This window comes from Pleurodeles waltl, chromosome 9, assembly GCF_031143425.1.
Source record: "Pleurodeles waltl isolate 20211129_DDA chromosome 9, aPleWal1.hap1.20221129, whole genome shotgun sequence".
In the NCBI taxonomy this organism is placed as follows: domain Eukaryota; kingdom Metazoa; phylum Chordata; class Amphibia; order Caudata; family Salamandridae; genus Pleurodeles; species Pleurodeles waltl.
In genome coordinates, this window is record NC_090448.1 from 1,145,103,819 (window position 1) to 1,145,130,958 (window position 27,140).

At 44.4% G+C, this 27,140-nt stretch overlaps 1 protein-coding gene across 7 annotated transcripts in view; it reads right to left on the reverse strand.

Annotated features, from left to right (window-relative positions):
- The window catches only part of SIPA1L1 (signal induced proliferation associated 1 like 1), a 701,300-nt gene that overhangs the window by 294,719 nt on the left and 379,441 nt on the right, over positions 1 to 27,140 (reverse strand). For all 7 annotated transcript variants that reach the window (XM_069208954.1, XM_069208957.1, XM_069208956.1 and 4 more), the window contains one exon: positions 5,930 to 6,087. In XM_069208954.1, coding sequence (XP_069065055.1) covers positions 5,930 to 6,087 — 158 coding nt within the window. The remainder of the gene's footprint in view (positions 1 to 5,929; positions 6,088 to 27,140) is intronic.

The following is a 27,140-nucleotide window of genomic DNA, read 5'->3' on the forward strand; positions in this document are numbered from 1 at the left end:
TTAAGGTACCTGCTTGGTGCTAGAATACCCACTGGATTATGCCCCTTTGCTAAGGAACCCATAAAAATATTTGTGTACTGCAGAAAACTCAAATTGTATCATATGGTGCTGTACAAATCATCCAAATAAAATAACCAAAAGAGAATCGTTATATACCATGTATGTATGTCATGTATTTCTCTCCAGCAAAGTTGTGAAATGTTTCTCTATCAATGTACTAGACAATACAGTTGGGGTTTATTAGGGATTACCAATCATCAAAGTTACAGGAGAAGAAAGAGGGATTCTTAACTTTGTCCGTAAAGGTTACATGCAGCTATTAACTGGCGCATTAATTTGGTCACAAATGAAACTTATTTATATTCACTATCTCTTTTAAACCGTATAATCAAAAACATCTGCAACAGTATGTCCAAGATCAGATAGCATAGAAGTTAAATCTTATGTTCCCAAACAATAACACAATAACTTTACAGCTCAGAAATGTGCAACACAGAACTACCTTGGAAGCATATGACAACTCAGTAACCCTTTTTCCAAATGAGATATGCTGAAAGGACATATTTTGAGTTGGCAATTGTCATGTCTCCAATATAAGGAGAAATTGCATAAACGGCAGCAGCCTTAAGATCATAATTTGGTCACTAGAAGCAAAGCATACATTTTCAAAAGCAAATTCCTAATTCAACATGCAGAGACAAAAACAAACCTTCCAGGTAGATCTATGGAGACCACAAGTATTTGTATTAAGAAGGCAACAGTCCAAAAGGAATACAACCCAATAGATTGAGAGTAGCCAAATAAAACAGTACATATGCATATGTTCACAAAAAAAACGCAAAGGTTAAAGGGAAGTTATGGTTAGCTTTGATTATATGACCTTAATATACAAACAAACCCTGAACGATTCACTGAAAGAACATTTAAAGTGCAATGTGGTTAACTCAATGCAGGCATCACATCCCCTCTGCAGGTGGACAAAAAACATGCTTGGGGGATGGCCAGGCAGAGCAGTAGTGTACCAAAATTCTTTTTAAAAATATTTTTTAAGCTTTGTGAATACTGAGACCACAAGATGGGCCACAGAATCTACAGAGGGTCTTAGATTAGCAAATTCAGCACCAGATTGGACACTCCAAATAATACAAATTCATTGTAATACAATGGGGATCCTTTGGGGAGGCATCTGAGCATGATACATAAGCCTGGCATTCAGGCTAGACACTCCCTATCCCCTTAACACCAACCCTACGTTGGGTAATGATGACCCAAGAGAAACGCCTGATGACCAGCTAAACAGAACGTGTCAGATTTTACATGTATTTGTTTAAAAAAAAAAAAAACGCAAGCTATTTAATCGAAAACAAGGATGCAATGGGTTAATTTTTTTACAGTAGGGTAAAATCGGATAGAAGGGACCCTGGTGACTCGTTGGAAAGTTGTTTTTATGCGTAAAAGAACTGTAGCATGGAATCTGCGAGGCAGAACACCGTATTTATCTTCTGTGAATTTTGCTGTATAATAATTAACCTGTATTATCTAAAATCCCTCACACTTAGCTGCATGAATACGTTTCTATTCATTTTACATACAATCAACCAATATAGATGAGTATTTCACTTACTGTATTTAATAAACATTTCTTGTTTGAAAAAAGAATTGCTAATATAACTGTGTCAAATAAACAATATAACTACAGTTCCATCTCAGGATTACAGTGACATTTACAAATCATTCAGATTTTGGACTAATGAGGTATGTCACTAGAACTGCCTTTATGGCAATACACGGATACCACATAAAAATGACAGAATATTTATAAAAAGGCAGTGCTAGTGCCGTTATGGTTAATTCAGATGTTTCCCCTGAAAAGGCAATTTTAATTTTCTTAACTTTCGTGGTGTTTAACGAATCTGCGTAAAAAGTCCGAAAACCAAAAGGAGTTTCACTCAGGCCTTTATGGTAAATTGTGTACAGATCCATCAAGTGTGATTCAAGAAACATTGGTGGTCTCAAAAGTGCCATTTCCCATGTTAATCCGAGAATTCCTTGGTCTTTGATACAGAAAACAGAATCGCACCAGATTTGGCAAGAAAGTGGAGCTTTACTCAAAGAATTCCTTTTTTCTTGGTTTGGTCTAAATCTGCTCAGCAGTTTGAGAAATTAGTGTTTATAGAGGGGGCGCTTCAGTACTGCAGACCTTCAGTGTGTCAAAATTAAAAAAATACTCAGTAGGCTGTTTTGATGCCACGGACGTGAAGTAATATCTGTCCGCAGGGCAGTGTGACACCTGCTTGGAACAGAGCAGTGCGTATCTCACCCTACAAATATCTTATATCTAAAGTGGGAAGTAAAAATCTTCATTCAGCCAATCTTTGCCATGTGTATGAAGGAAAGGGTGGCATGAAGGTGTGTTAAATGCCCACCGGTCCCCTTTTATTAAACTTCAAACAAATAAAGTGAAATGAAGTCTTAATGGAGTGCAGAAATGCTTCCATTCTCCACATGTGGTTTGACTGGTCAGTGGAGGGAGAGGGCGAGGGAACCGGCATGGCGAACCGGTCAATAATGAAATGTTAGTTAAATTAGCAGATTCAATGAAAGGGTTCAATGAAAGGATTTAAGAGTAAGGTGGAAGGAAGGCAGAACTGCATGTATGAATGTATGAGGAAATAAGGAATAAAAGCAACATTCTTAATAAGCACTACAAAACAACCACCCAAAGATTTTTAAAAGAGCAAACAAAAGGGACAACTAATAACCACTGATGTGTACAATTTTTTTATAGCATTGGCAAACACTGATAAAAAAACAGTTATCAACCACAAAGAGAAATCGAAAACCGGAAAACCTAAACAGAATGTTTAGATAAATGAAAATGGAAAGGATATCAGGTACGTATAGCACGAAAAGTAATGAAAAACAATTTAAAAAATAAATAAGCAAGCATATTGAAGTGGAACCAAAACGAAAAAGAAAGAACGTCAACCCAGTGTCAGAGTTATAATCTACTGTTGAAGTTGATGTGGACATCCTTCATTCTCTTGTTAGGACAATGTCAGGCTGAGCTCCGGTCCAGGTGCTATAAAGGTATCAAAGGCTAACCTATGTCCATCACCCACACCTTCAACAGTGCCAAGGTGTCCAGCTGCTGCTTAATTCAAGCATGTTCCTTTATCAACAACGGCTTGCAGATAGCTCATGTAGGAAGGTCACAGGGAACATTAAGGATGTGTTTGTGCACACTAGATCCGTGCCACGATCTGACCAATCTAAGAAGTTTTCTTATAAGAGCTAATTCTTCTCATGATAGAAACCAGAACAGCACAGCAAACGCTGTTTGAGCCAGGCGCAAGTCCTAGGCCCAGGAAGCAACCAGTGGGGAAATCCCAGAATGGTATGGCATTACTGACTTGGGAAAGGGCACTTTGTAAGGTTTCGTAGGTACCTTGCGATAATGTCTGGTATGCTGCAAAGGCCCTTTGGAAGAGAACAGTTGCAGGGGTGCGGTGTGCTAGCACTTCAAGGAGCTTCCCTGAACTGAAGCCTTTTTCAAAGAAGAGATCACAGGGTGAGTGAGCCATCACAACCTCGAGCAGCTGGAGAAGGAGAGTGCCTAGAAGACTTGTTTCTGTGCCCTTAGCAGCAAGCTGAAACTTTCAACTTGCTTTATAATCAATTTTATTTTTAAAAGCTCTCTAGGTGTTGAGCTGCCCTGGGCAGGCTTTAAAATAAACAAAAGGGCCGCAAACCTGCCATGTGTAGACAAACCACAGTGAGGGGTAACAGCGTCAATAAAACAGTTATTTTAGATTTAGTTTTTGTAACAATAAATGCAAAGGAAAATCTATCCATTAATGGTCAAAAACAGACAAACTGAAGCCACTCCTGCATTTGAAGATTAAGCTTTTACAACTTCTTAACTTAAAAAAAATGCAGTACACACCCCAATCACCTCAGCTGTAAACTCTTTCCTCCCTTAGGAAAGACATTTTGACAAATACTGAGAATACTTTCCTTTTTATTTCATATTAATTATAAAGATGTTGTAACTGGTTGTTGTATTAGTTTCCCAATTGCAAAGCGCTTTAATAACAGGTGTTACTATGAGCCTTTGGTTTTGAGGATGGAAAGCTCAAAGTTAAGCTTGTGGCACTCAGGATGCACACAGCTCTCAACAGTGGATATATTATTTTATCGGTGGGCGTCGATTGGCAGGCACAAGCAAGGAGTGGTTAGCTTTCCATCCAAAAAACTGCAGCTAGGCAGCAATTCAAGAAAGTCAAACAACCCCTGCACGACAGTCCGCAGCCTTGCTCAAGTGACAGCATTAGCATACGCCCTTGCTAAGAACAATGTCATACCCAAACTATAGGAAAAAGTGCATTAAAAAGCTGTTCAGTCTAATCTTCAGCATGAAGGGCCCACTGCAAAGGATCACTCAACAAGAGCGAGACAAGATCAGGGACTCTACCCCTGGTACGATACTCAGTTTTCATACTGAAAGATATGCTGTGAAGAAGCAGAGTGCAGTGTTTGTCATGTTTTAAGAATTCTACGGGTTGTAGCAAAGATTATCATAACGGATTAATTATTGAAAAATAGACATCTAGGTATTTAATACGTTTGCAGTGCCAGCCTCTTAGTGGATTACTCTTTGAATTCCAACACCTGGCCCACACACTAACAACAACCTTCCCTCGGATGTCCGGCACCGTCCATGGGCTCTGTATTTTGATGTCTGCAGATGCCACCAGACATAGGATGTGCTGTAGTAAACTTCCTTTAGGATTTTTTGGGGCAGATGTAGTGAAAGATTTCTGGATTACAAATTAATTCAAATTCAACTACACACCAACCTGGCACCCAGTAGAGATGGGGTGCTCAAGAATGCTACTGCATGATCCATCTTCCCTAAGCTTCAACAATGGCAGTAAGCACTCTTACGTGAATACTGCCAAGGAATTGCTTGCATTGGGCATTACGGCCAGAATGGCAGCAATCACTTCCACCAGACAATAACGAACAACAATCACTACCGCCCATCAATAAAAGGCAGTAATCAGGGCTGCCATCCACTGCTGTAAAGTAATCATCCCACACAGATTCCCCTCACAGCCTGCAGCACTCACCTTATAATCTATTTAGAGCTGTCAGACAGTGGGAGCCTGAACAAATACACCTAGAGAAAGGACTGAACATGGACGGCAACATGATCTAGCACAACTACCACATGACAACAGAAAGGAAAGCACAAGATTCAACCAATAAACTGGGGCATTTTTGGGGTATTAAATGGGGTAGATGGTGCCAAACAAAACCAGTGCATGTACTTGGAGCTGAACATCTCCACACATAGGATTAGGCCAAATACCAGGACGTGTGTTGGTGTGAAGATTAATATTAAAGTGGAAAGATTGCTGGGGCCAGAGGCAGCTGCACATCATAGTGCAAGGCCGCAATCCTGTGGTGGTGAGAAATGCTTCAGAAGGTAACCATTTAATCAATGGAAACGTAACTTATAGCATACAATATATGACCAGAAATAGGACTACCAAGCTCACCAGGATGTCAATGGGAGCAAAATGTGGCCTAACCAGTGATCACTAAGTCACTGAATTTGCCACCCACACCAAGAGTGGGAGCCAATACACAGTGAAAAGCATCTCTTATTTTAGAAAAATAAATTACAATACAAATCTCTCATCAAAAAGTATAGGTCAATCATTTGAAGAGTCAAATCTTTAGCAATGTAACTAAAGACAGTAAGAAGTGGCCTTAGAAGAAAGGCAACTCTCCCTCCATGGATGTACAACAGAGCACACATCACAAGGGACACACCACACTTAACAAATGGGCATCCTTCTTCAAGGTAATCAAGGCCTGTCTCCACCCAGTGAGGCTGAAGTTTTGAGAATCATGCAGGTACCTGTAACAGACTCCATCAGTGCCAGGGCTGTGGGCTTTCACGATGACGAACACGTGCTGGAAGTGAGACCGAATATTCTTCGGGCTGAATGGCTCTGCTCCAGGCTCCTGGAAAACTATTGTCACAATGTCATTTCCGATGTGGCGCTTCCTCAGGAGCTACAAAACACAACCAACATTTACCAGTTGGGCTCAACTGCGAGACACCAACGCAAAGAAAGCGTTTGCTGCATTTTTATAATCAACTCAATTAGCTACTGTCTTCAGTGATAGGCAAAGTTTCTCCAAGGGACAGCAGAAGCTGAACATAGTGGTAAAAGCACTCCTTTAAAGAAATACTTTGTTTTTCCTTTTTTTTTTTTTTTTGAAAAAAAAAAAATGGGGGCAGTACTGAGAACAACCAGGCCGGGACAGACACATTTGAGCTGGGTGAAACCAAAATGGTAACCCAGACCGTAATTTCATCAATCACGCAACAAATACTACAGCAACGTTAAAAGCTCATCAACAAATTCCGCCTACCGACCTGTTAAAGCTGTAGGAGCCTTTCTGAAGCATGACATCTTATCGTTAGGACCATAAAGTGGCGGTCACCTGTGTTTTGGGCTTCGCTGGGCTGGATTAATGCACAAAATAGTCTACTCTTATCACATAGAATTTACAGCCAACACTGCATCTAGGAATCTATATTCTGTAAGTGCAGAGGGTGTCCAGATCCAGTAAACTGGGCAATGAAGCATCCAGTAAGCATGGGGCTGGCGTGCTTGTCATTGATTTCAAGGAGTGATCTCTAGTTAACTGTAGCCAGCTTTGACTCATCCAGGTTTTAACTTGAATGGGCTACGGCCCAGGGTGTGCGGCTGATTCAGCACCTGCCCCATCTGTTGTGGACTTTAGGTCTGTCTGGAAAGAGGAGTCTAGGGAGCCAACAGGTTGGACAGTGACAACCGCACAAACTCTTAGAGGGTTCAACATTCCAAAAAGGTTTACTGTCTCTGTAGGGATAGATCTAGAGCTGATGGCGGGTACCATTGGGGAAAAGAAACCAGCCTAGGGCCACAGCTGTGAAGTATGTCATGAAGAGGTAACGTAGAGGGGTGGGAAACCTACTGCATCAAAAGTCATGTTGCAGAGCCCTCAAGTACCTCAATTTCAGAACATGCATTAGTGTTTTCTCTTTTGCATGCTGGTCATTGTGCTCTTGAATTTATAATGTAATTAATTAACAGGGCTGCAGGAATCTCACCCAAGTCAGAGCAGATTTTAATACAAATGGCAAACCAACAGAAATGAGGGCTCTTGGTCACTACCTTGTCTGTCTTGACTCCGGCAAAGTCCTCAAAGAGCTGATCATTCACTCAGCACAATCATGTGCCTTGTGATATGGTAAGACACTGCACATGTGGAAACCGGTCTACACGCCCCTTCTTGGAGCTGAAGAGAAAGGAAGATAGATACCGCTTTCTACAGGAATAATGGGATGGAGCATAAAATCAGCTTAACTAGGTAGAACACCAAGAAAAGTGATTGGGCCAAAGTCACTGGAACTAAGACGACCGTTTCATAGACAAAAGATGAACTCAGCTAACATAAATCTGCTCGAATGGGATGTCAAAAGGAACCAAAGCAAGATTTCCATCTCACTTCAGGTACAATAAGGAGGTGGGGTGGAAACAAAGCAAACCTCTCAGAAGCTGAACCACTAAAGGCGACAACTTAACAAAGAGACATGAAGGAGGAGAGGGCAGCAAAAAAACTCACTACAGTATCCACAGCTAGGTCCTGCTGAGACAGACTGTGTGAAGCACGGCCTGCTGGAAAGGCGCAACCTTAACAAATTGAGATCTTTCGACTCGCACCATGGCACAAATTTGTTCCATCAACCCTCATACAGGCATGTTATGGTGGACTTCCTTGCAGCCAAGATGACAAAAGTTTGATCCGGACAGAGATCTTCATAGTGTTTTATGTGTAAAGCCCGGTCTATGCATATAGTTTTCTACACGGCATTTCTAGGCAGGTAAAGGTAAATAGCTATGATATTAATAGTGCATGTGAAAGTGTGGTATGTGGACTCTAGCTTGATTAAAAGAAAGGGCTTCGCAGACAGCCCTATTTCTTGCCCCCTCCACCCCCCCAAAAAAAAAAGAAACTTCAAATTGTTTTCTCTGTCAATATCATATTCCCCTCACTTTCACTCAATACACTGCATGCTTTTTAATAGCTTCAAATGCACGCCAAGCCTGATTCTTCTGAACACAAAAGCCATTAGCTTACTGAAAACCTCGGAACCTACACCAGCCCAATAGGTGCCCCTTGGTGAAACACACTCCTGCTGCTTTGCCACATAGCTCCCCTTCGGATTTATCTACAGTGATGGCAAAGGCTGCAAGCGCTACAAGCCAACCCCTAAAACTGCAAGATCAATTCAATAGACATAAGAGCTATTTTCACCCCAACTTCTTGATGCACGAGTCGTGTTTGCAGGTATAAATCAGCGGAGAGCCTGCTTTTCCATCTAGGTTAAGAATAAAACAGGCTGCAGTTTTAGTGTTATTTATAGAATGAAAATTATTCATCTCATCTGAACTCCACAAATTCCTGATACCTGCTACTGACGTGAAAATGAGAAACCGATTGTTGTGCATCTAAAAAAGCTGCACAAGACTATTTGCAGAAATGGTCCCAACCTGGATATAAGAAGCAATGTTGCCAAATGGACTCCCGTTTAGCTTGACACTGTAAACTGAACTTTAAATAAAATGCTTCTCCTTTTACTGCTATATTTCTGCCCACCAAACACGTACCTAGCTGTTCCACAAATCACTGTGGGTATGTTTTTGAGTTAAAGTACAAGTTACTTACCTTGCTGCTCAATCTCCACGCATGAAGGCGGAGGTTGGACAGGTTCGGGTGAATAACCGTCTCCTGCTGTTGCGACAGAAGATCCGCCCGAAGAGGCAGTCTGAGTGGAGGATCGATGGACATGCTCAAAAGCTCTGGATACCATACTCTCCGTGCCCAGTGCGGAACCACCAAGATGACTTCGGGCCCGGTCGTTTCTGATTTTCTTGAGAACTCTGGGCAGAAGCGGTGTAGGAAAATGGCTCCCTGTTGCAGTTACACCCCCACCCCCCACTTTTGCCTGATACTGACTTGACTGAGAAGTGTGCTGGGACCCTGCTAACCAGGCCCCAGCACCAGTGTTCTTTCACTTAGAAAATGTACCATTGTTCCACAATTGGCACATCCCTGGCACACAGATAAGTCCCTTGTAAAAGGTACCAGTGGTACCAAGGGCCCTGTGACCAGGGAAGGTCCCTAAGGGCTGCAGCATGTGTTGTGCCACTCTAAGGGACCCTCCTCACCTAATACATGCACACTGCCATTGCAGATTGTGTGTGATGGTGGTGAGAAAAAGCAAAGTCGACATGGCATCCCCCTCAGGATGCCATGCACACAAAATAGTGCCTGTGGCATAGGTAAGTCATCCCTCTAGCAGGCCTTACAGCCCTAAGGCGGGGTGCACTATACCACAGGTGAGTGCATAGCTGCATGAGCAATATGCCCCTACAGTGTATAAGTCTATTCTTAGATATTGTAAGTAGTATGGCCATATTAAGTATATGGTCTGGGAGTTTGTCAAAACGAACTCCACAGCTACATAATGGCTACCCTGAAAACTGGGAAGTTTGGTATCAAACTTCTCAGAATAATAAACCCACACTGATACCAGTGTTGGATTTATTACAAAATGCTACTGCCACTGACCTAAACACACCCCTAAATTGAGTATTTAGGGGCGACCCTGAACCCAGGAAATCAGATTCCCGCAACCTACAACAAGAAGGACTGCGGACCTGAAAGCCTCGCAGAGACAACTGACTTGGCCCCAGCCCTACCAGTCTGTCTCCAGACTCAAAGAACCTGCACAGCGACGCATCCAACAGGGACCAGCGACCTCTGAGGACTCATAGGACTGCCCTGAACCTAAAGGACCAAGAAACTCCTGAGAACAGAGGTACTATTCAAAAACTGCAACAACTTTGCAACTTTAAAGCAACTTCCAAAGAACTCTCTCTTGCCGCCGGAAGCGTGAGACTTCACACTCTGCACCTGACGCCCCCGGCACGAGTTCAAGAGAACAAACACCGCAGAGAGGACTCCCAGGCGACGACGTGGGTACCCTGAGTCGGGCCACCCTCCTCCCCCCCCCCCCCCAAATCCCCACATTGACATCTACAGAGAGGATCCTGAGGCTCCCCCTGAACCAGACACCTGGACCAAGCACTGCGCACTGCACCCGAGGCCCCCGGGACCGAGAGGAACCTCCTTCCAGTGCAGGAGTGACCAGAAGGCGGCCCTCTTCCTAGCCCAGTCGGTGGCAGGCCCGAGAAGCCCCCCCTCTGTGCCCTGCGTGCATCGCCTAAGTGACCCCTGGGTCCCTCCATTACTTTCAACAGCAAACACGAAGCCTACTTTGTGCACTGCACCCAGCCGCCCCTGTGCTGCTGAGGGGTGTGTTTTGTGGGCTTGTGTGCCCCCACCTCCCCCACCCCCCAGTGCTCTACAAAACCCCCCTGATCTGTTCCAGAGGACGCAGGTACTTACTTGTAAGCAGGCTAGGACCAGTGCAGCCCTGTTCTTCATAGGCGTCTATGTGTTTTGGGCCCTCCTTTGACCTCTGCAACTGACCGTCCCTGTGTTGCTGGTGCGGTGGCTTTGGGGTTGCCTTGAACCCCCAACGGTGGGCTACCTTTGCCCAGGAGACTTACCTGTGTGAAGTGCCTTGCAGTTTATGTACTTACCTCAAATCATGAATCCTGTGGTTCTAAAATAAATTAAGAAAATATACTTTTCTATATAAAAACTATTGGCCTGGAGTAAGTCTTTGAGTGTGTGTTCCTCATTTATTGCCTGTGTGTACAACAAATGCTTAACACTACCCCCTGATAAGCCTACTGCTCGACCACACTACCACAAAATAGAGCATTAGTATTATCTAATTTTGCTACGATCAACCTCTAAGGGGAACCCTTGGACTCTGTGCTTACTATCTCTCACTTTGAGACAGTATATACAGAGCCAACTTCCTACAAATGGTATAGGCGGAAAGGAGGCCAGAGTTCCACTCGAGACGAAAAAGCGTCTCTGAGCGAGTGCTGCCTGGGAAACTCCAACGCGCAAAACAGCGGACATTGCGCGGGAGGCAAATAGATCTAACCAAGGCTCTCCCCACTACTGAAAGAGACATTGCACCACCTTTGGATGGAGACGCCATTCGTGATCGGCTGTGCATCGACGGCTGAGTTAGTCCACTCTGGTGTTGAGGGAACCCACCAGATGTTGAACCATCAGGGTAATGCCCTGATGTTCCAGCCATGTCCAGAGGCAAAGTGCCTCCTGACAAAGGGTCCAGGACCCTACTCCGCCATGTTTATTGCAGTACTACATAGCGGTAGTATTGTCCGTGAACACCTGCACCACTTTCCCTTTGAGAGAGGGAAGGAATGCTTTCAACGCAAGTCTGATCGCCCGGAGCTCCAGAAGATTGATATGGAGCCCAGACTCTGCCGGAGACCAGAGCCCTCAGATCTCTGCCTCTCCCATGTGGCCGCCCCAACCCAAAGCCACTGGCGCGTAACCCGAAGGCCCCCTCAGCTGAACCCCTTGGGCCCGAAGGCGCCGTATCGGGGTCGGACTGCCCAAAGAAGAGGCGCATGGCCTCATAAAACTCTAAGCTGGGCGGTGGTCGCTTCGGGAAACTCAGGGAAGTGCAGAGCCGAGGACGGAGGCCTTGTGCGTGGACGCTCTTCCCGTGACGCAACGGCTGAGCGATGGGGCGAAGTCGGAGAGCGATGGGACTTTTTTTTTTTACTACTTCTTCTTCTTACCTTGACCAGAGGATTTTTAAGACGACGAGTGGTGATGACTGCGTGACCAATCTTAAGACCTTCCTCTTAAGCGAGACCGGGACCTACACTGAGTCGAGTGCCGGGCCACCGTGAGCTTTAGGGACCACTACCTCAAAGCCCTGGATGCATAGCCCAGGGCTCGGAGCACGACTTCGGGTTGTGGTCGTGCTCGAGACACCACAGACAAACCCAATGAGGATCTGTCACCAACATCGTACGATGACAGTCCTTGCACGGCTTGAAACCGCTCTTCGGGTACATCCTCAACGCACCATTTATTCACAGAAAAACTTGACAAAACGGTTTAATTCAGCCAAAAAAATAGCCAGGGTAGCTCTTCTCCGGTTCAGCGTGTGGCGCGGAAAGAAAAGAACCGACGTAACTGCGCGAGGGCAGCATCTATATACTACTCCCAACAATTACGGCAACTATGACGCCAACAGAGTCGACTGATGCCACCTACCGACGCGCAAGGGTACTGCTCGAAGAAAAATCTCCAGATCCAGTCTGACGCCTGGGGAAAATTCTAAGGTACGGAATCTGCAACTACTAGTCTCTATGAGATGAGTCCAATAGCTTGCCAGTACTCTGCATGTTCACACATTTAGACATGACCAAATTGTCATTTAGAATAAGACCTGCAACATGTCGTCCCCTCTGTAAGATGGGATAAAATAAGCTCTTTTCTTTATCACTAGTTTAGCATGGCTAAATAGCTATGAACGAAACTTACATTTTTATATTTTGTAAAGACAATTAATGGTTCATTCATCTCACTTCAATTGCAATCCATATTTAGGTCTCGATATAGACTGTTTTAGCTGTCTGGTCAAGACCTCTTGTCACTACTACATAATAGAGAACACACTCCAGATTACACAACAGACATACATGCATACACACGCTTTCCAGCATTAGGCTGCTTGGGTACACTCCCTTTAAGTACGACTGTCCATACCAAATCTCAAGTTGAACCAACACCTGGACAGCTTCAGGTACCTGAGAATGCAAGTATATTAGACAGATATTGACCTAGTAGAGGGAAATTTAGTTTTAGTAAAAATGAAAACTAAAGATTTGTCCTACTTCTGGAAATAGATGCATCTCTCAACAATAAGTGAGCCATGTTACACCTGGCATCTTTGATGTGGTTTAACTTAACTTTTGGCCCTCTGATCTCTTGTTTTGCTGACCTTGTTTTTGCTTGCTTTAGTACTCTGGCCATTTTACCACTGCCTGACCAGTTCTAAAGTGCATGTGCTCTTTTCCTAAAACATGATAACATTTGGCTTATCTAAAATTGGCATATTTAACTTTCTTATAAGTCCCTAGTAAAGTGCACTACTTGTGCCCAGGGCCTGTAAATGAAATGCTACTAGTGGGCCTCCAACAACAACAGCAGTAGCCCTTAAAAATGTGTGCAGTTTTAATCTGTCATGCTGACCTGGCAAGTTAACCCCACTGCCAGGGATACACCTTCCTTTTGAATACATATACAACACCCTGTAAAGTAGGCCCTGGACTGCCCCAGGGGCAGGGTATTTATAAAGTTGGACATATACCTTTACATTTTAAATGTCTAGGTAGTGAAAAACTCTAAAATGTGTTTTTCACTACTGCAAGGCCCATATCGTACATAGCTTAACATTGGGATTGCCTTATTAAATTTTATAAGTGTAATGTCCAATTGGGAAGAAATGGGACCCCCATGTTTGGTGTCGCTGGAATCACAATATAAAATTACAACTTATGGCGAAGTCGGATTTTAAATTGTAATTCTGAAAATAGCACTTTTAGAAAGTTTGGCATTTTCTTAATTCAATTCATGTAGTGGCTCTGCCTGTCTCTGAGTACAAGTCTGGGTGGGTGACTGCTGGGATCCTGTGCACTCCCTCCACACAGCCACAGAAAAAGGGAGCTTAGGTGTGACCGAGTGGCTGTGTGCATGTCAATGGGTCATCCTGAGCAGGCTGGGAGGAGAAGCTGGCACCTAAATGGACTGTGTCCTGAGCCCACACAAAGGGCGGCATAACCTCCTGAAGTGTATCTGAGCCAAGGCAGGAAGGACATGGAATTTGTGCACTTCAGAGGCCTCTCTTTGCAATCTCCCCCACTTCAAAGGCAAAACTGGGTATAAGTACTGGGCCTCAGACATTGCCAAATCAGTATACTTCTGGACCCGAGGACATCCTGCCAGGAAGAAGGACTGATGTGCTGCTTAAGGGACTGTCACTCTGCTGGGATTTGCTGGACTCCTGCTTTGCTGTGCTTGTCCTGCTGTCCTCCTTGCCGGTGAGTGAGAAGGACCTGTCCCTCTACATCCCCAATACCAAAGTGACTCCAAGGGCCTGCCTCCTTTTCTGAAGTCTCAGGGACTTCACTCAACCTTGCTACAGTCTCTGGACACTGCCAACTGAGTCCTACCCTACCAGGTGGTGCCAATCCAGTCCTGGGCCCTTGGAAATGGGTAATTCAACTGTTTTTACAAAACTCCACTCATGGAGTCACTGTGCCTTTCGGAACCGGCACATCCCTCCCCGACACATCGCTACTGTTCCTGAGGACATCATAACGCAGGCTGCATGGCTCTGAATCGACGCATCAACCTCAGCCCCAACAAATTGCCTTTGCATTGCCGGCTACACAGCTGGATGGCAAAACCGCCACCTCCGTCATCAAGAGGTCACGGACAATGCATCCCCGACTCAGAACAGACGCATCGCCTCCTCTGCTCCTCGCAATAAAAAATAGTTTGACATCAACGCATCCCAAAGGCACTTTCTCAGAGGGGCAAAGTTGGTCCCTGTATGCGACCCTCACTCCATCATGGTAAGGTTGACTTTTCAGATAAGATCCGGTATAGCCAAACAAATAACCCAAGTCATAAAGCTTCTAAGTACCATGTTTGCAGATGTTCTTTAAAAATTCATATCTCAACTTCTAGTTATTGGATTTTTATTGTTTTTATCGTTTTGGTCTTGTTTTGCTGGTTAAATTACACTATATTTTTCTAACCTTGTTTGAATTATTTTTGTTAGGTGTGTGCACTGTTTCACTGTTTTGACTGTTGCACAATCACTTCACACATTGCCTCCTAAGTTAAGCTTGCTTCGTCTGTGCCAAGCTACCAGTGGGTGAGCACAGGTTAATTTATGGTGTGTATCTCGGTAGTGTTACTCTGACTGGGACTGTGGTTCCTGCTTGGACAAGGGCCAGACCTCTGTCACCCAGATACCCAATTTCTAATAAGCCATTACTAAGATCGCTCAACAATAGGTTAGCCATTGCTAAGATGGTGGTATTCTCACAATTTCTCTATTTGTTTGGTACCACTGCCCTGGGTCTAACACAGCGCCTCATGAAGGGCACCAATAAGGCACTGTCAGATGGTGTAGGGAAAGTGTAGACTGTGCAAAAGGTTCATACTAAAAAGGCATGTGTATCAGACCTCCCAACAGGATGCATCCCCAAGTTCCAATAATTAGTGGCAGGTGCGCATAGGATAATATGGGAGGAGGCAGAGGTACGCATACTTGGTGATCTGTAAATGGATGCACACTGGACATCTTTGGCAAACTGAGAAACATAATTAATAGAGGGAAGCAATTCCACACATTTAACACTTTATTGCATGGGAAGAGGAAACGGTGGTCTAATGGAGCCAGTGTTCCAGAGAGACTCACTGTATTAAACAATGCAGAAAATCAATTGAAAAGGCAAAACTCTAGAGATGCAGCTGTACGAGGGAGAGAATGTGGTGTAATGGCCTGAGCTGCCAACTTCAGAGCTGGGAGAACCAGGTTTGAGCCTCGGCATCGACTCAACATCCTGTGACTCTGGGCAAATCACTTAATGTCCCCATGCCTATAATTCAGCGCCTTGAAACCCTCACGGTTGATTTGCTGCGCTTCACAAAAACAGGTTTTATTTATTTATGCTACAGTTCTGTGTAGCCCATGTATTGCTGTAAGCATCTGATGAGAAATGGGAGGGATATGTGGGTAGTCACCCCTGAGTGACAGGGGAAAAATATAGTGGGGTACCCCACACTGTTTTCCGGAATACCAGAATAAAGCTAAAACTCTTACTTGTGACACACTACAAGTATCTAACCTTGCTTAGATTAAACAAGATGTACTCAGTCACGGAACAGTACCCCAGATGCAATGCCAGTGAAGCAGACTTATTACACAGTCCTGGGGATCGCTTTGTACTGGGAGAAACTCACAGGAGGTAGAGCAGACAACAGATAGAGTGGTGCCGGGAACTTAGAAGAGGGCCTTTTGGGGCCATTACCCCCAGCATAGGAAAGTAAAGTGAAGGCCTAGTTTACCGACCTGGAGTTTGTTCTTGCTAAAAGGGAAACAGCCATGAAATGGAAAACTAACACCTGTCAGCAGATAGAGCAATGGAGAAGGGAGTTGATTCAATGGGAACAGGTAGAAGACAGCCATAATGTCAGGTGAGGGAAACAGAAGGGCACGAGTCGTTCCTGCCAGCTGGAATTTAATACTATAGAATATAATGAGTAAGTACAATGATGGACCACACCCTAAATGATTGAGAGAATAGAATTTCCTCCCTGGCCTTCACAGGCTAACCTCAATCACATTGATGACACAACAGAGACCCTCCCAGTATGGTTTCTTTTCCCATTCTCCCAGGGTTTCTGTCCTGCCATCTCTCACTCCCCTCCTCTGACTGCCATCTTATGCGCTTCTTTCCTCCCAGGGGCTGCATTGACAACCCCTCTAACCAAGCCCACACCCCCCGCTCCCACCACCACCCCAATGGAGCTGTAAAGAGGCTACCTCAGCATCAGTTCTCTTCTGTTTAACTTTTCCTGCTGTAGGATTCTTCTACCTCCAGATTCCTCACCTTTGAATAGATTTTCAAGTAATATTAATAAAGGTGGTGGAATTAGAAGGAAGGCTATGCAAGGGAATTCCATATTACTGAATGGGCGTAAGGCCTGTCCTTCCTCAACTCTGAGTCTAAACAGAAGCGTTTAGCAAAGTGTGGATGGATGCCCACGTTGCTGCTTCACGTATGACTACCAGTGGCACTCCTCTGGTTAGGGCTGCTGTGATCTAGTAGAGTGAGCACAGATTCCTTCAGACTTCTTTTCGAGAGAATAGCAGATCTTAAAGCTAGAGAATTATTAAGAAAATGGTCACTTTTGAACCATTTTTCCCATCCCTTATTTATGCCTGTATAACATTAAAAGAGCTTATCTTGTGATCTGATCTCTTTAGTGCGAGCAATGTGGAAGTTGATCCGTGACCACACAACTAGGGTCCAACCTATATAGCCTCTCCTTTGTTTGGAGGGGGGCGGCAAGGAGTGGACACCCACTATGAATCTCAGACGTTTGTGTTTTTGGGTACAACAGCCACAGCAAGCTACTATGCATAGGTTCAAAAGTGTATACATTGGAAATGTCAAGACTAAGTTAAGGTCTTACTGGGGCATCGCAGATTGTCGAGGACTAAACATGTGAACAAACCTTTATTAAATCATGCTACAACTGGTCATTAAACAGTTGGTCTGGCAACCTTTCACAGTACCCACTGCAAGGCCTTGCTTGGGTCAAAGAAAGAACACAGTCTAAAAGCATTTCCTCTAAAGGGTTAATATTTCAGACACCAGGTTGGGCAGCAAACTTGTTCCAGTGCCCAGCACGGATGTAGCGGGAGTCTGGCAGCAACTAATTACATAACCACCTCTAACGGGAAGTCAAACGTGATCAATTAGTCATGCTTAATCTCCACACATGGAGGTGTAAGTTACAAAGGTTTGGTTGAAGATCCCTGCCCTGCCACTGAAAATGGCAATGCTCTTGAAGTGATAGCCTGATCATGATCATGCTGAAGTGGAGTCCTGGGTCATACACTGCCATAATACAGTCCTGGCCAATTGGATGAGTGGGGTCTTGACCTTCAGAATTTCCAGCGGGAAAAGTAGAGGTGGGAAGGCATACAGGAGTCCCATATGTTCCATTCCTGCTGGTCTGCAGCTACAAAACTGTTAATATTGCACAGTCAATGGCCACAAACAGATCTAGTGAGTGAAGTTAGAGAACGATTTAGAGTCCTACTAAGGCATTTATCTCCAAGCAACTCCAACAATCCTATTACAAATTAAAGAACTCTTGGTACATCTCTTACACTGCAAGAATCATGCTTATGAGGACAATGCATTGGCTATGACAAAAGCTACAAGATTTGGGGTAGTATGACCCAGGCATATTTGCTTCTGCTCTTAACATTTAGCTACCTCTAATATAATATTACTTAATATGAACAGGGCGTAACATTTCAAACATTTTTTTACACATCACACAAAGACAGGACAAGTCACTCTGCAGGGTGCCTTATTAAAGCCTTCATGCACCCCAAACCTAGCTTCTACAGTTGCTTTCTTGTGGTTCAGATCAAGAAAAATGTCTGTTACTTTTATAAATATACCTCTTTTCTGCTGCATGTGCAACCCACTTCGCACAAAAGTAAATCCTGCCCTACTTGTCTTGCTTTCTGTGCCTCTGGTGGAGATTCTATGTATCTGTTTTTGTTCTCTACTATTGCTTAAATTAGTGAAATGGAATAGATGACAGTCCTTAAAACCTTTTGCTGTGGTAGTTTATCCTCATTTGTTATGACTTGCAGGTTCTTTGTTTTTAAACTTTTAATCCATTCTGTGAACGTTTTTTGAAATATACCCTTGTTTAAATCTGCTCCATAGCTCCACCCAAAGAGGTGACTTTAGAAGCAATACAATACTGTATCTGGCCTTCTACTTGTCTACTTGTCTTGAGAAGATACAGCTGTAGAAATTCAACTGGTTAAGGTAAACCAAAGAAGGATCCGATGCCCCTTCCTCAGAGGACTCTGTGTTTGTCCTGAGAAGGATAAGCTTAATTTTCTTTGGAGTTAAAATATTAGTGATGAAATTAAAATTATTAGCTAACAGCAAGTGTCCTTTAATCAGGTCTCCACAAGATCATTAAGAATCAGCCTTTGGTTTGACACCCACTGTTCACTTTGCTTTTCTTGTTTTCATGGTGTTCATTTAGTAAAATACCTCTCAGCAAGCCCGCTGCTTTTCAGCTTCCTGTTTGTGCCGCTTTATTCTGAACACCTGTAGGTATCACAATGCGTCAGATGTAAAATTCTGCCCCAAATTATTCTACTTCACTCCAAAGATTTAAGTGCTTTCCTAAACTGCCTAATCAATCATGCATCCATGTTTAGAGTGATGACTGGCTTCTACATAATCTGTGGTTATAGAGTTCTGCCTCTTTGGTGGAACACTTGTCTCTGTGTGTCACCCCCCTCCCCCCCACACACACAAGCACAGGCCTCTAGTTTTTTTTTAGGGGGGGAAGGGGGGGCTGGAGGAGGAGGATGGGTGAAAAGCCAGCAAAATGGAGCTGTCATTAAGCAGAGGAAGAACACTGTCAGTTGCACAGTAAGCTTTACTTCACAATTTTGAATTATAACTTTCTCCTGCAAAACCTGTACACTGCTCTTTAGTAAAACCCCTGATTCATGAAAAGCTCTATAGCCTTTAGCAGTGGTCAACACCTACAATGATCTACATTTATATTCAAGACACTTTCACATTCTCTCCCAAGCACTGCCTTGCATGCAGTAATCTTGCTTGAAATATTAAAGTAGCCCATTCTGAGACTTCTCCAGTCATATTAAATAGCATCCTATGAATCCACAGAAGACCAGTTTATATCCTCTGTCTAAAGAGATAACCATGTCACATATATATAGTATTCATCAGTTTTTAGTTAGGGTATATTTGTTAAATGATTGTACATACTGTTCTTCATCTTAGAGATTTGGTTTCTCTAAAGGTTAAGGTGACCTCTACATGCCAATGGACTAGCACAATTGTCCCTCATCATTTCCACATGCCAAAGAGAGGCAATTGAACCCTACCTAGCCTGATCGACTGCTGGTAACTCTTCATACCAACATTTCCGCAATGCTAGACATAATAGCCACACACAACTGATGAGAATAAATCACAACAAAAAACGAACTAAATGTTTGACCACAACTATGAAACCCTGAAACAAAAGCAATGTTTGAACTATTCAAAGTGCAACAAACTCCTGGTCTCTACTTTCTTAAATATAGTCTCTCAAACTCTACTCAGTGTTTGTATGAATCGCCTCAATATGCTCAAAATGAAAACCAAACTGAAGCACAATAACAAGCACTTCAGACCCTCCATTATTTTTCTTTTTTCCATCATTTGCATTCCACTATTTCTTTTAATCATTTAGGACATATAGATTCAGTCATGTGAATAAAACTGTCACTAAAGTCAAGTCATATCTTTTGGATGAACCATAATGCATGCGTTAATAATAAATCAACTTTTGAACGAAAGCGTTTATCGAGCTGGAGGCTTATCTCCACGTCTCTAATCCATGCAAAATACTGGGGAGTGAAGTTTTTTGCCAAATCCAAGTATTTGTGACACTAATGATCTGCTACATAACTGGCAGAAAGTACTTAGAGGTATTAATTGCTAATAAATCTTTTCATGTCCCTAGAACAAACCTGATCAGCAGCTCATTCTCCTGGACTTTATAATGGTTTGTGTCAGTGAAATCACTGCTTACTGGTTTATATGAATGGATGGTAATTTCAAATACAGTGGTAAAGGGGGATTAAGACTGCTTTTATAGCCAACATTTAGAATTTGGATCACGAGATTCAAGTGTTAATTACACAACATGGAGGGTTCCCAAGGAATTCCACTCCCCACTTGCTTTCACTGTTGGTATGAATCATCTAGTCCAAATTATTCACAAAATCAACTGTGGTTATAACTATAAGCAGACTATAATCAAACGGAGGAAAACAGGGCGGATCCAGAAAAAAAACATCGCTATGCCTTTTACGCATCCATGTGGATGAAATTACTATGTCTGCCTAAATGGGTCAAAAACATAGTAACGATCTGCTGGAAAAAAATTAACATAGTCAATATCTTTTATGTGGCCCATGTGCTGGTAAAACAGTGAAAAATGCAAAGTACCTAGAAATTAACTTCTAGTCTAGTAAATTTTTACAATCATCAAGTGAAGGCAGTTGTGAAAAGGACAAACCTTTAACAGGAAGACCCTAATGTACATCTTGTACATCTAAACAGATAAAAAAAAGAATGGTGACCAATGGGGTCAAGCTCTCAGAGGTGATTCAACGTTTGGGGTTCTATGGCTGGTTGGATGTGTTCAGTCTGGGGCTTTCAGATGGCTGTTCTGCCTTTGAATGCCCAAGGACATGGATCTGTATACAGAACCAGACCCCATCAAGGGCTTCAAGAAGAGAACTAATTTGATGTTTCTTTAGTCCTAAAAAAGGTAATTACCTATTTGTTTTACTCTATAAGAGTCATTGTTTTCATGTGGATTATAATGTATGCTCTGTTTTTTACCACTGTTTATGAAAGAGAGCTTTCTTTAGAACTAGCAATGGCTCCTGGGAAAGGATACCTGCTTCACGTGTGAGCCCTTACCATCAATAAGGAAGACCTACCCCTTGACTTATATCGGGTAAAAACTATTTCCCATTTCTTCATTATTGCAAAGAGCCACAGATAGATTGATACAAGAGTTTGGCAACTGCCTAAAACATCAGAGACATGGCACACAACTATAACCCTGGCTGATCTAAGGAAGCAATACTGAGCATCTGACATGTTCATATTGTACATACACAAATGGCAAGGTATTTTTTAAAGGTAAAGCAATAAAAAAAGTTTTCTTTTCATCTGTTCTTGGCAAAGGTAAGCTTCCTATTGTCTCTGGTCCAAAGCTGTTTGTTTTTTGTGTCACCGCTGCCCTCAACATCTTCAAGTTCACCTGCAAATAACACAAACTCCCAGTTCCAACAGATACAGAAAAATGCTTGTATTCCTCTCTTAAATGTAACCCACAGCGGTTTTGATCCTGTGCACAAACAAAACAATGAATGTCATTTTAGGAAGCATCCTAGGCTCTCCCACTCTGCCTGGTAACAATGAGCTCAATAAGAAAGTACATACTTTAGGGCACATTACTTCGCAAGCCTAAATATTCATGAGCTGTCGCCTCAAGAAAATGTGGTTCAAGATGGCTTGTGCTATGTAGAAGGGTGTAGGACAACAGGTCGTCAGTTATATTTTAATATTAGAAAGGTCCATGTTTACAAAATGCAAACTAACCCACTAGCACCAGTATCCAGTAGGAACTACCATCCACCATCATCACATGTAAACAATGATAGGATTACTCATGAATAAAAGACACATTGGCTCCGAAACAACAACAATGAAATGTGTTTTAACTGTATACTTCCATGCTCTGCAATTTAAGTACAAAATGTAAAGCCTCATGCTTATTTTGGGTGGTGTGGCAATTGTAAAAAGAAAAAAAGAATCTAGCATGGTCAGTGTAGGAAGTTGGCTCTGTATGTGCTATTTCAAAGTAAGGAATAGCATGCACAGAGTCCAAGGGTTCCCCTTAGAGGTAAGATAGTGGCAAAAAGAGATAATACTAATGCTCTATTTTGTGGTAGTGTGGTCGAGCAGTAGGCTTATCCAAGGAGTAGTGTTAAGCATTTGTTGTACATACACATAGACAATAAATGAGGTACACACACTCAGAGACAAATCCAGCCAATAGGTGTTTGTATAGAAAAATATATTTTCTTAGTTTATTTTAAGAACCACAGGTTCAAATTCTACATGTAATATCTCATTTGAAAGGTATTGCAGGTAAGTACTTTAGGAACTTTAAATCATAAAAATTGCATGTATACTTTTCAAGTTATTGACAAATAGCTGTTTTAAAAGTGGACACAGTGCAATTTTCACAGTTCCTAGGGGAGGTAAGTTTTGGTTAGTTTTACCAGGTAAGTAAGACACTTACAGGGTTCAGTTCTTGGTCCAAGGTAGCCCACCGTTGGGGGTTCAGAGCAACCCCAAAGTCACCACACCAGCAGCTCAGGGCCGGTCAGGTGCAGAGTTCAAAGTGGTGCCCAAAACGCATAGGCTAGAATGGAGAGAAGGGGGTGTCCCGGTTCCGGTCTGCTTGCAGGTAAGTACCCGCGTCTTCGGAGGGCAGACCAGGGGGGTTTTGTAGGGCACCGGGGGGGGACACAAGCCCACACAGAAATTTCACCCTCAGCAGCGCGGGGGCGGCCGGGTGCAGTGTAGAAACCAGCGTCGGGTTCGCAATGTTAGTCTATGAGAGATCAAGGGATCTCTTCAGCGCTGCAGGCAGGCAAGGGGGGGCTTCCTCGGGGAAACCTCCACTTGGGCAAGGGAGAGGGACTCCTGGGGGTCACTTCTCCAGTGAAAGTCCGGTCCTTCAGGTCCTGGGGGCTGCGGGTGCAGGGTCTTTTCCAGGCGTCGGGACTTGGATTCAAGGAGTCGCGGTCAGGGGAAGCCTCGGGATTCCCTCTGCAGGCGGCGCTGTGGGGGCTCAGGGGGGACAGGTTTTTGTACTCACAGTATCAGAGTAGTCCTGGGGTCCCTCCTGAGGTGTTGGATCTCCACCAGCCGAGTCGGGGTCGCCGGGTGCAGTGTTGCAAGTCTCACGCTTCTTGCGGGGAGCTTGCAGGGTTCTTTCAAGGCTGCTGGAAACAAAGTTGCAGCCTTTCTTGGAGCAGGTCCGCTGTCCTCGGGAGTTTCTTGTCTTTTCGAAGCAGGGGCAGTCCTCAGAGGATGTCGAGGTCGCTGGTCCCTTTGGAAGGCGTCGCTGGAGCAGGATCTTTGGAAGGCAGGAGACAGGCCGGTGAGTTTCTGGAGCCAAGGCAGTTGTCGTCTTCTGGTCTTCCTCTGCAGGGGTTTTCAGCTAGGCAGTCCTTCTTCTTGTAGTTGCAGGAATCTAATTTTCTAGGGTTCAGGGTAGCCCTTAAATACTAAATTTAAGGGCGTGTTTAGGTCTGGGGGGTTAGTAGCCAATGGCTACTAGCCCTGAGGGTGGGTACACCCTCTTTGTGCCTCCTCCCAAGGGGAGGGGGTCACAATCCTAACCCTATTGGGGGAATCCTCCATCTGCAAGATGGAGGATTTCTATAAGTTAGAGTCACTTCAGCTCAGGACACCTTAGGGGCTGTCCTGACTGGCCAGTGACTCCTCCTTGTTGCTTTCTTTGTTCCCTCCAGCCTTGCCGCCAAAAGTGGGGGCCGTGGCCGGAGGGGGCGGGCAACTCCACTAAGCTGGAGTGCCCTGCTGGGCTGTGACAAAGGGGTGAGCCTTTGAGGCTCACCGCCAGGTGTTACAGCTCCTGCCTGGGGGAGGTGTTAGCATCTCCACCCAGTGCAGGCTTTGTTACTGGCCTCAGAGTGACAAAGGCACTCTCCCCATGGGGCCAGCAACATGTCTCTGGTGTGGCAGGCTGCTGGAACTAGTCAGCCTACACAGATAGTCGGTTAAGTTTCAGGGGGCACCTCTAAGGTGCCCTCTGTGGTGTATTTTACAATAAAATGTACACTGGCATCAGTGTGCATTTATTGTGCTGAGAAGTTTGATACCAAACTTCCCAGTTTTCAGTGTAGCCATTATGGTGCTGTGGAGTTCGTGTTTGACAGACTCCCAGACCATATACTCTTATGGCTACCCTGCACTTACAATGTCTAAGGTTTTGTTTAGACACTGTAGGGGTACCATGCTCATGCACTGGTACCCTCACCTATGGTATAGTGCACCCTGCCTTAGGGCTGTAAGGCCTGCTAGAGGGGTGTCTTACCTATACTGCATAGGCAGTGAGAGGCTGGCATGGCACCCTGAGGGGAGTGCCATGTCGACTTACTCGTTTTGTCCTCACTAGCACACACAAGCTGGCAAGCAGTGTGTCTGTGCTGAGTGAGAGGTCTCCAGGGTGGCATAAGACATGCTGCAGCCCTTAGAGACCTTCCTTGGCATCAGGGCCCTTGGTACTAGAAGTACCAGTTACAAGGGACTTATCTGGATGCCAGGGTCTGCCAATTGTGGATACAAAAGTACAGGTTAGGGAAAGAACACCGGTGCTGGGGCCTGGTTAGCAGGCCTCAGCACACTTTCAATTGTAAACATAGCATCAGCAAAGGCAAAAAGTCAGGGGGCAACCATGCCAAGGAGGCATTTCCTTACACAACCCCCCCCCCAAACGAAAGAGGATGAGACTAACCTTTCCCAAGAGAGTCTTCATTTTCTAAGTGGAAGAACCTGGAAAGGCCATCTGCATTGGCATGGGCAGTCCCAGGTCTGTGTTCCACTATAAAGTCCATTCCCTGTAGGGAGATGGACCACCTCAACAGTTTAGGATTTTCACCTTTCATTTGCATCAGCCATTTGAGAGGTCTGTGGTCAGTTTGAACTAGGAAGTGAGTCCCAAAGAGGTATGGTCTCAGCTTCTTCAGGGACCAAACCACAGCAAAGGCCTCCCTCTCAATGGCACTCCAACGCTGCTCCCTGGGGAGTAACCTCCTGCTAATGAAAGCAACAGGCTGGTCAAGGCCATCATCATTTGTTTCGGACAAAACTGCCCCTATCCCATGTTCAGAGGCATCAGTCTGCACAATGAACTGCTTAGAATAATCTGGAGCTTTTAGAACTGGTGCTGAGCACATTGCTTGTTTCAGGGTGTCAAAGGCCTGTTGGCATTCCACAGTCCAGTTCACTTTCTTGGGCATTTTCTTGGAGGGGAGCTCAGTGAGAGCTGTCACAATGGATCCATATCCCTTCACAAACCTCCTGTAATACCCAGTCAAGCCAAGGAATGCCCTGACTTGAGTCTGGGTTTTTGGAGCTACCCAGTCCAGAATAGTCTGGATCTTGGGTTGGAGTGGCTGAACTTGGCCTCCACCTACAAGGTGGCCCAAGTAAACCACAGTTCCCTGCCCTATCTGGCATTTGGATGCCTTGATAGAGAGGCCTGCAGATTGCAGAGCCTTCAAAACCTTCTTCAGGTGGACCAGGTGATCCTGCCAGGTGGAGCTAAAGACAGCAATATCATCAAGATAAGCTGTGCTAAAGGACTCCAAGCCAGCAAGGACTTGATTCACCAACCTTTGGAAGGTGGCAGGGGCATTCTTTAAACCAAAGGGCATAACAGTAAACTGATAATGCCCATCAGGTGTGGAGAATGCTGTTTTCTCTTTTGCTCCAGGTGCCATTTTTATTTGCCAGTACCCTGCTGTCAAGTCAAAGGTACTTAAGAATTTGGCAGCACCTAATTTATCTATGAGCTCATCAGCTCTTGGAATTGGATGAGCATCTGTCTTGGTGACAGAATTGAGCCCTCTGTAGTCCACACAAAACCTCATCTCTTTCTTTCCATCTTTGGTGTGAGGTTTGGGGACTAAGACCACTGGGCTAGCCCAGGGGCTGTCAGAGCGCTCAATTACTCCCAATTCCAGCATCTTGTGGACTTCCACCTTGATGCTTTCCTTAACATGGTCAGATTGTCTAAAGATTTTGTTCTTGACAGGCATGCTGTCTCCTGTGTCCACATCATGGGTACACAGGTGTGTCTGACCAGGGGTTAAGGAGAAGAGTTCAGGAAACTGTTGTAGGACTCTCCTACAATCAGCTTGCTGTTGGCCAGAGAGGGTGTCTGAGTAGATCACTCCATCTACTGTGCCATCTTTTGGGTCTGATGACAGAAGATCAGGGAGAGGTTCACTCTCTGCCTCCTGATCCTCATTTGTTACCATCTACAGATTCACATCAGCCCTGTCATGGAAGAGCTTAAGGCGGTTCACATGGATCACCCTCTTGGGGCTCCTGCTTGTGCCCAGGTCCACCAGGTAGGTGACCTGACTCTTCCTTTCTAGTACTGGGTAAGGGCCACTCCATTTGTCCTGGAGTGCCCTGGGAGCCACAGGCTCCAGAACCCAGACTTTCTGCCCTGGTTGGAACTCAACCAGTGCAGCCTTTTGGTCATACCAAAACTTCTGGAGCTGTTGGCTGGCCTCAAGGTTATTGGTTGCCTTTTCCATGTACTCTGCCATTCTAGAGCGAAGGCCAAGTACATAGTCCACTATGTCTTGTTTAGGCTCATGGAGAGGTCTCTCCCAGCCTTCTTTAACAAGAGCAAGTGGTCCCCTTACAGGATGACCAAACAGAAGTTCAAAGGGTGAGAATCCTACTCCCTTCTGTGGCACCTCTCTGTAAGCGAAAAGCAGACATGGCAAGAGGACATCCCATCTCCTTTTGAGTTTTTCTGGGAGCCCCATGATCATGCCTTTTAATGTCTTGTTGAATCTCTCAACCAAGCCATTAGTTTGTGGATGGTAAGGTGTAGTG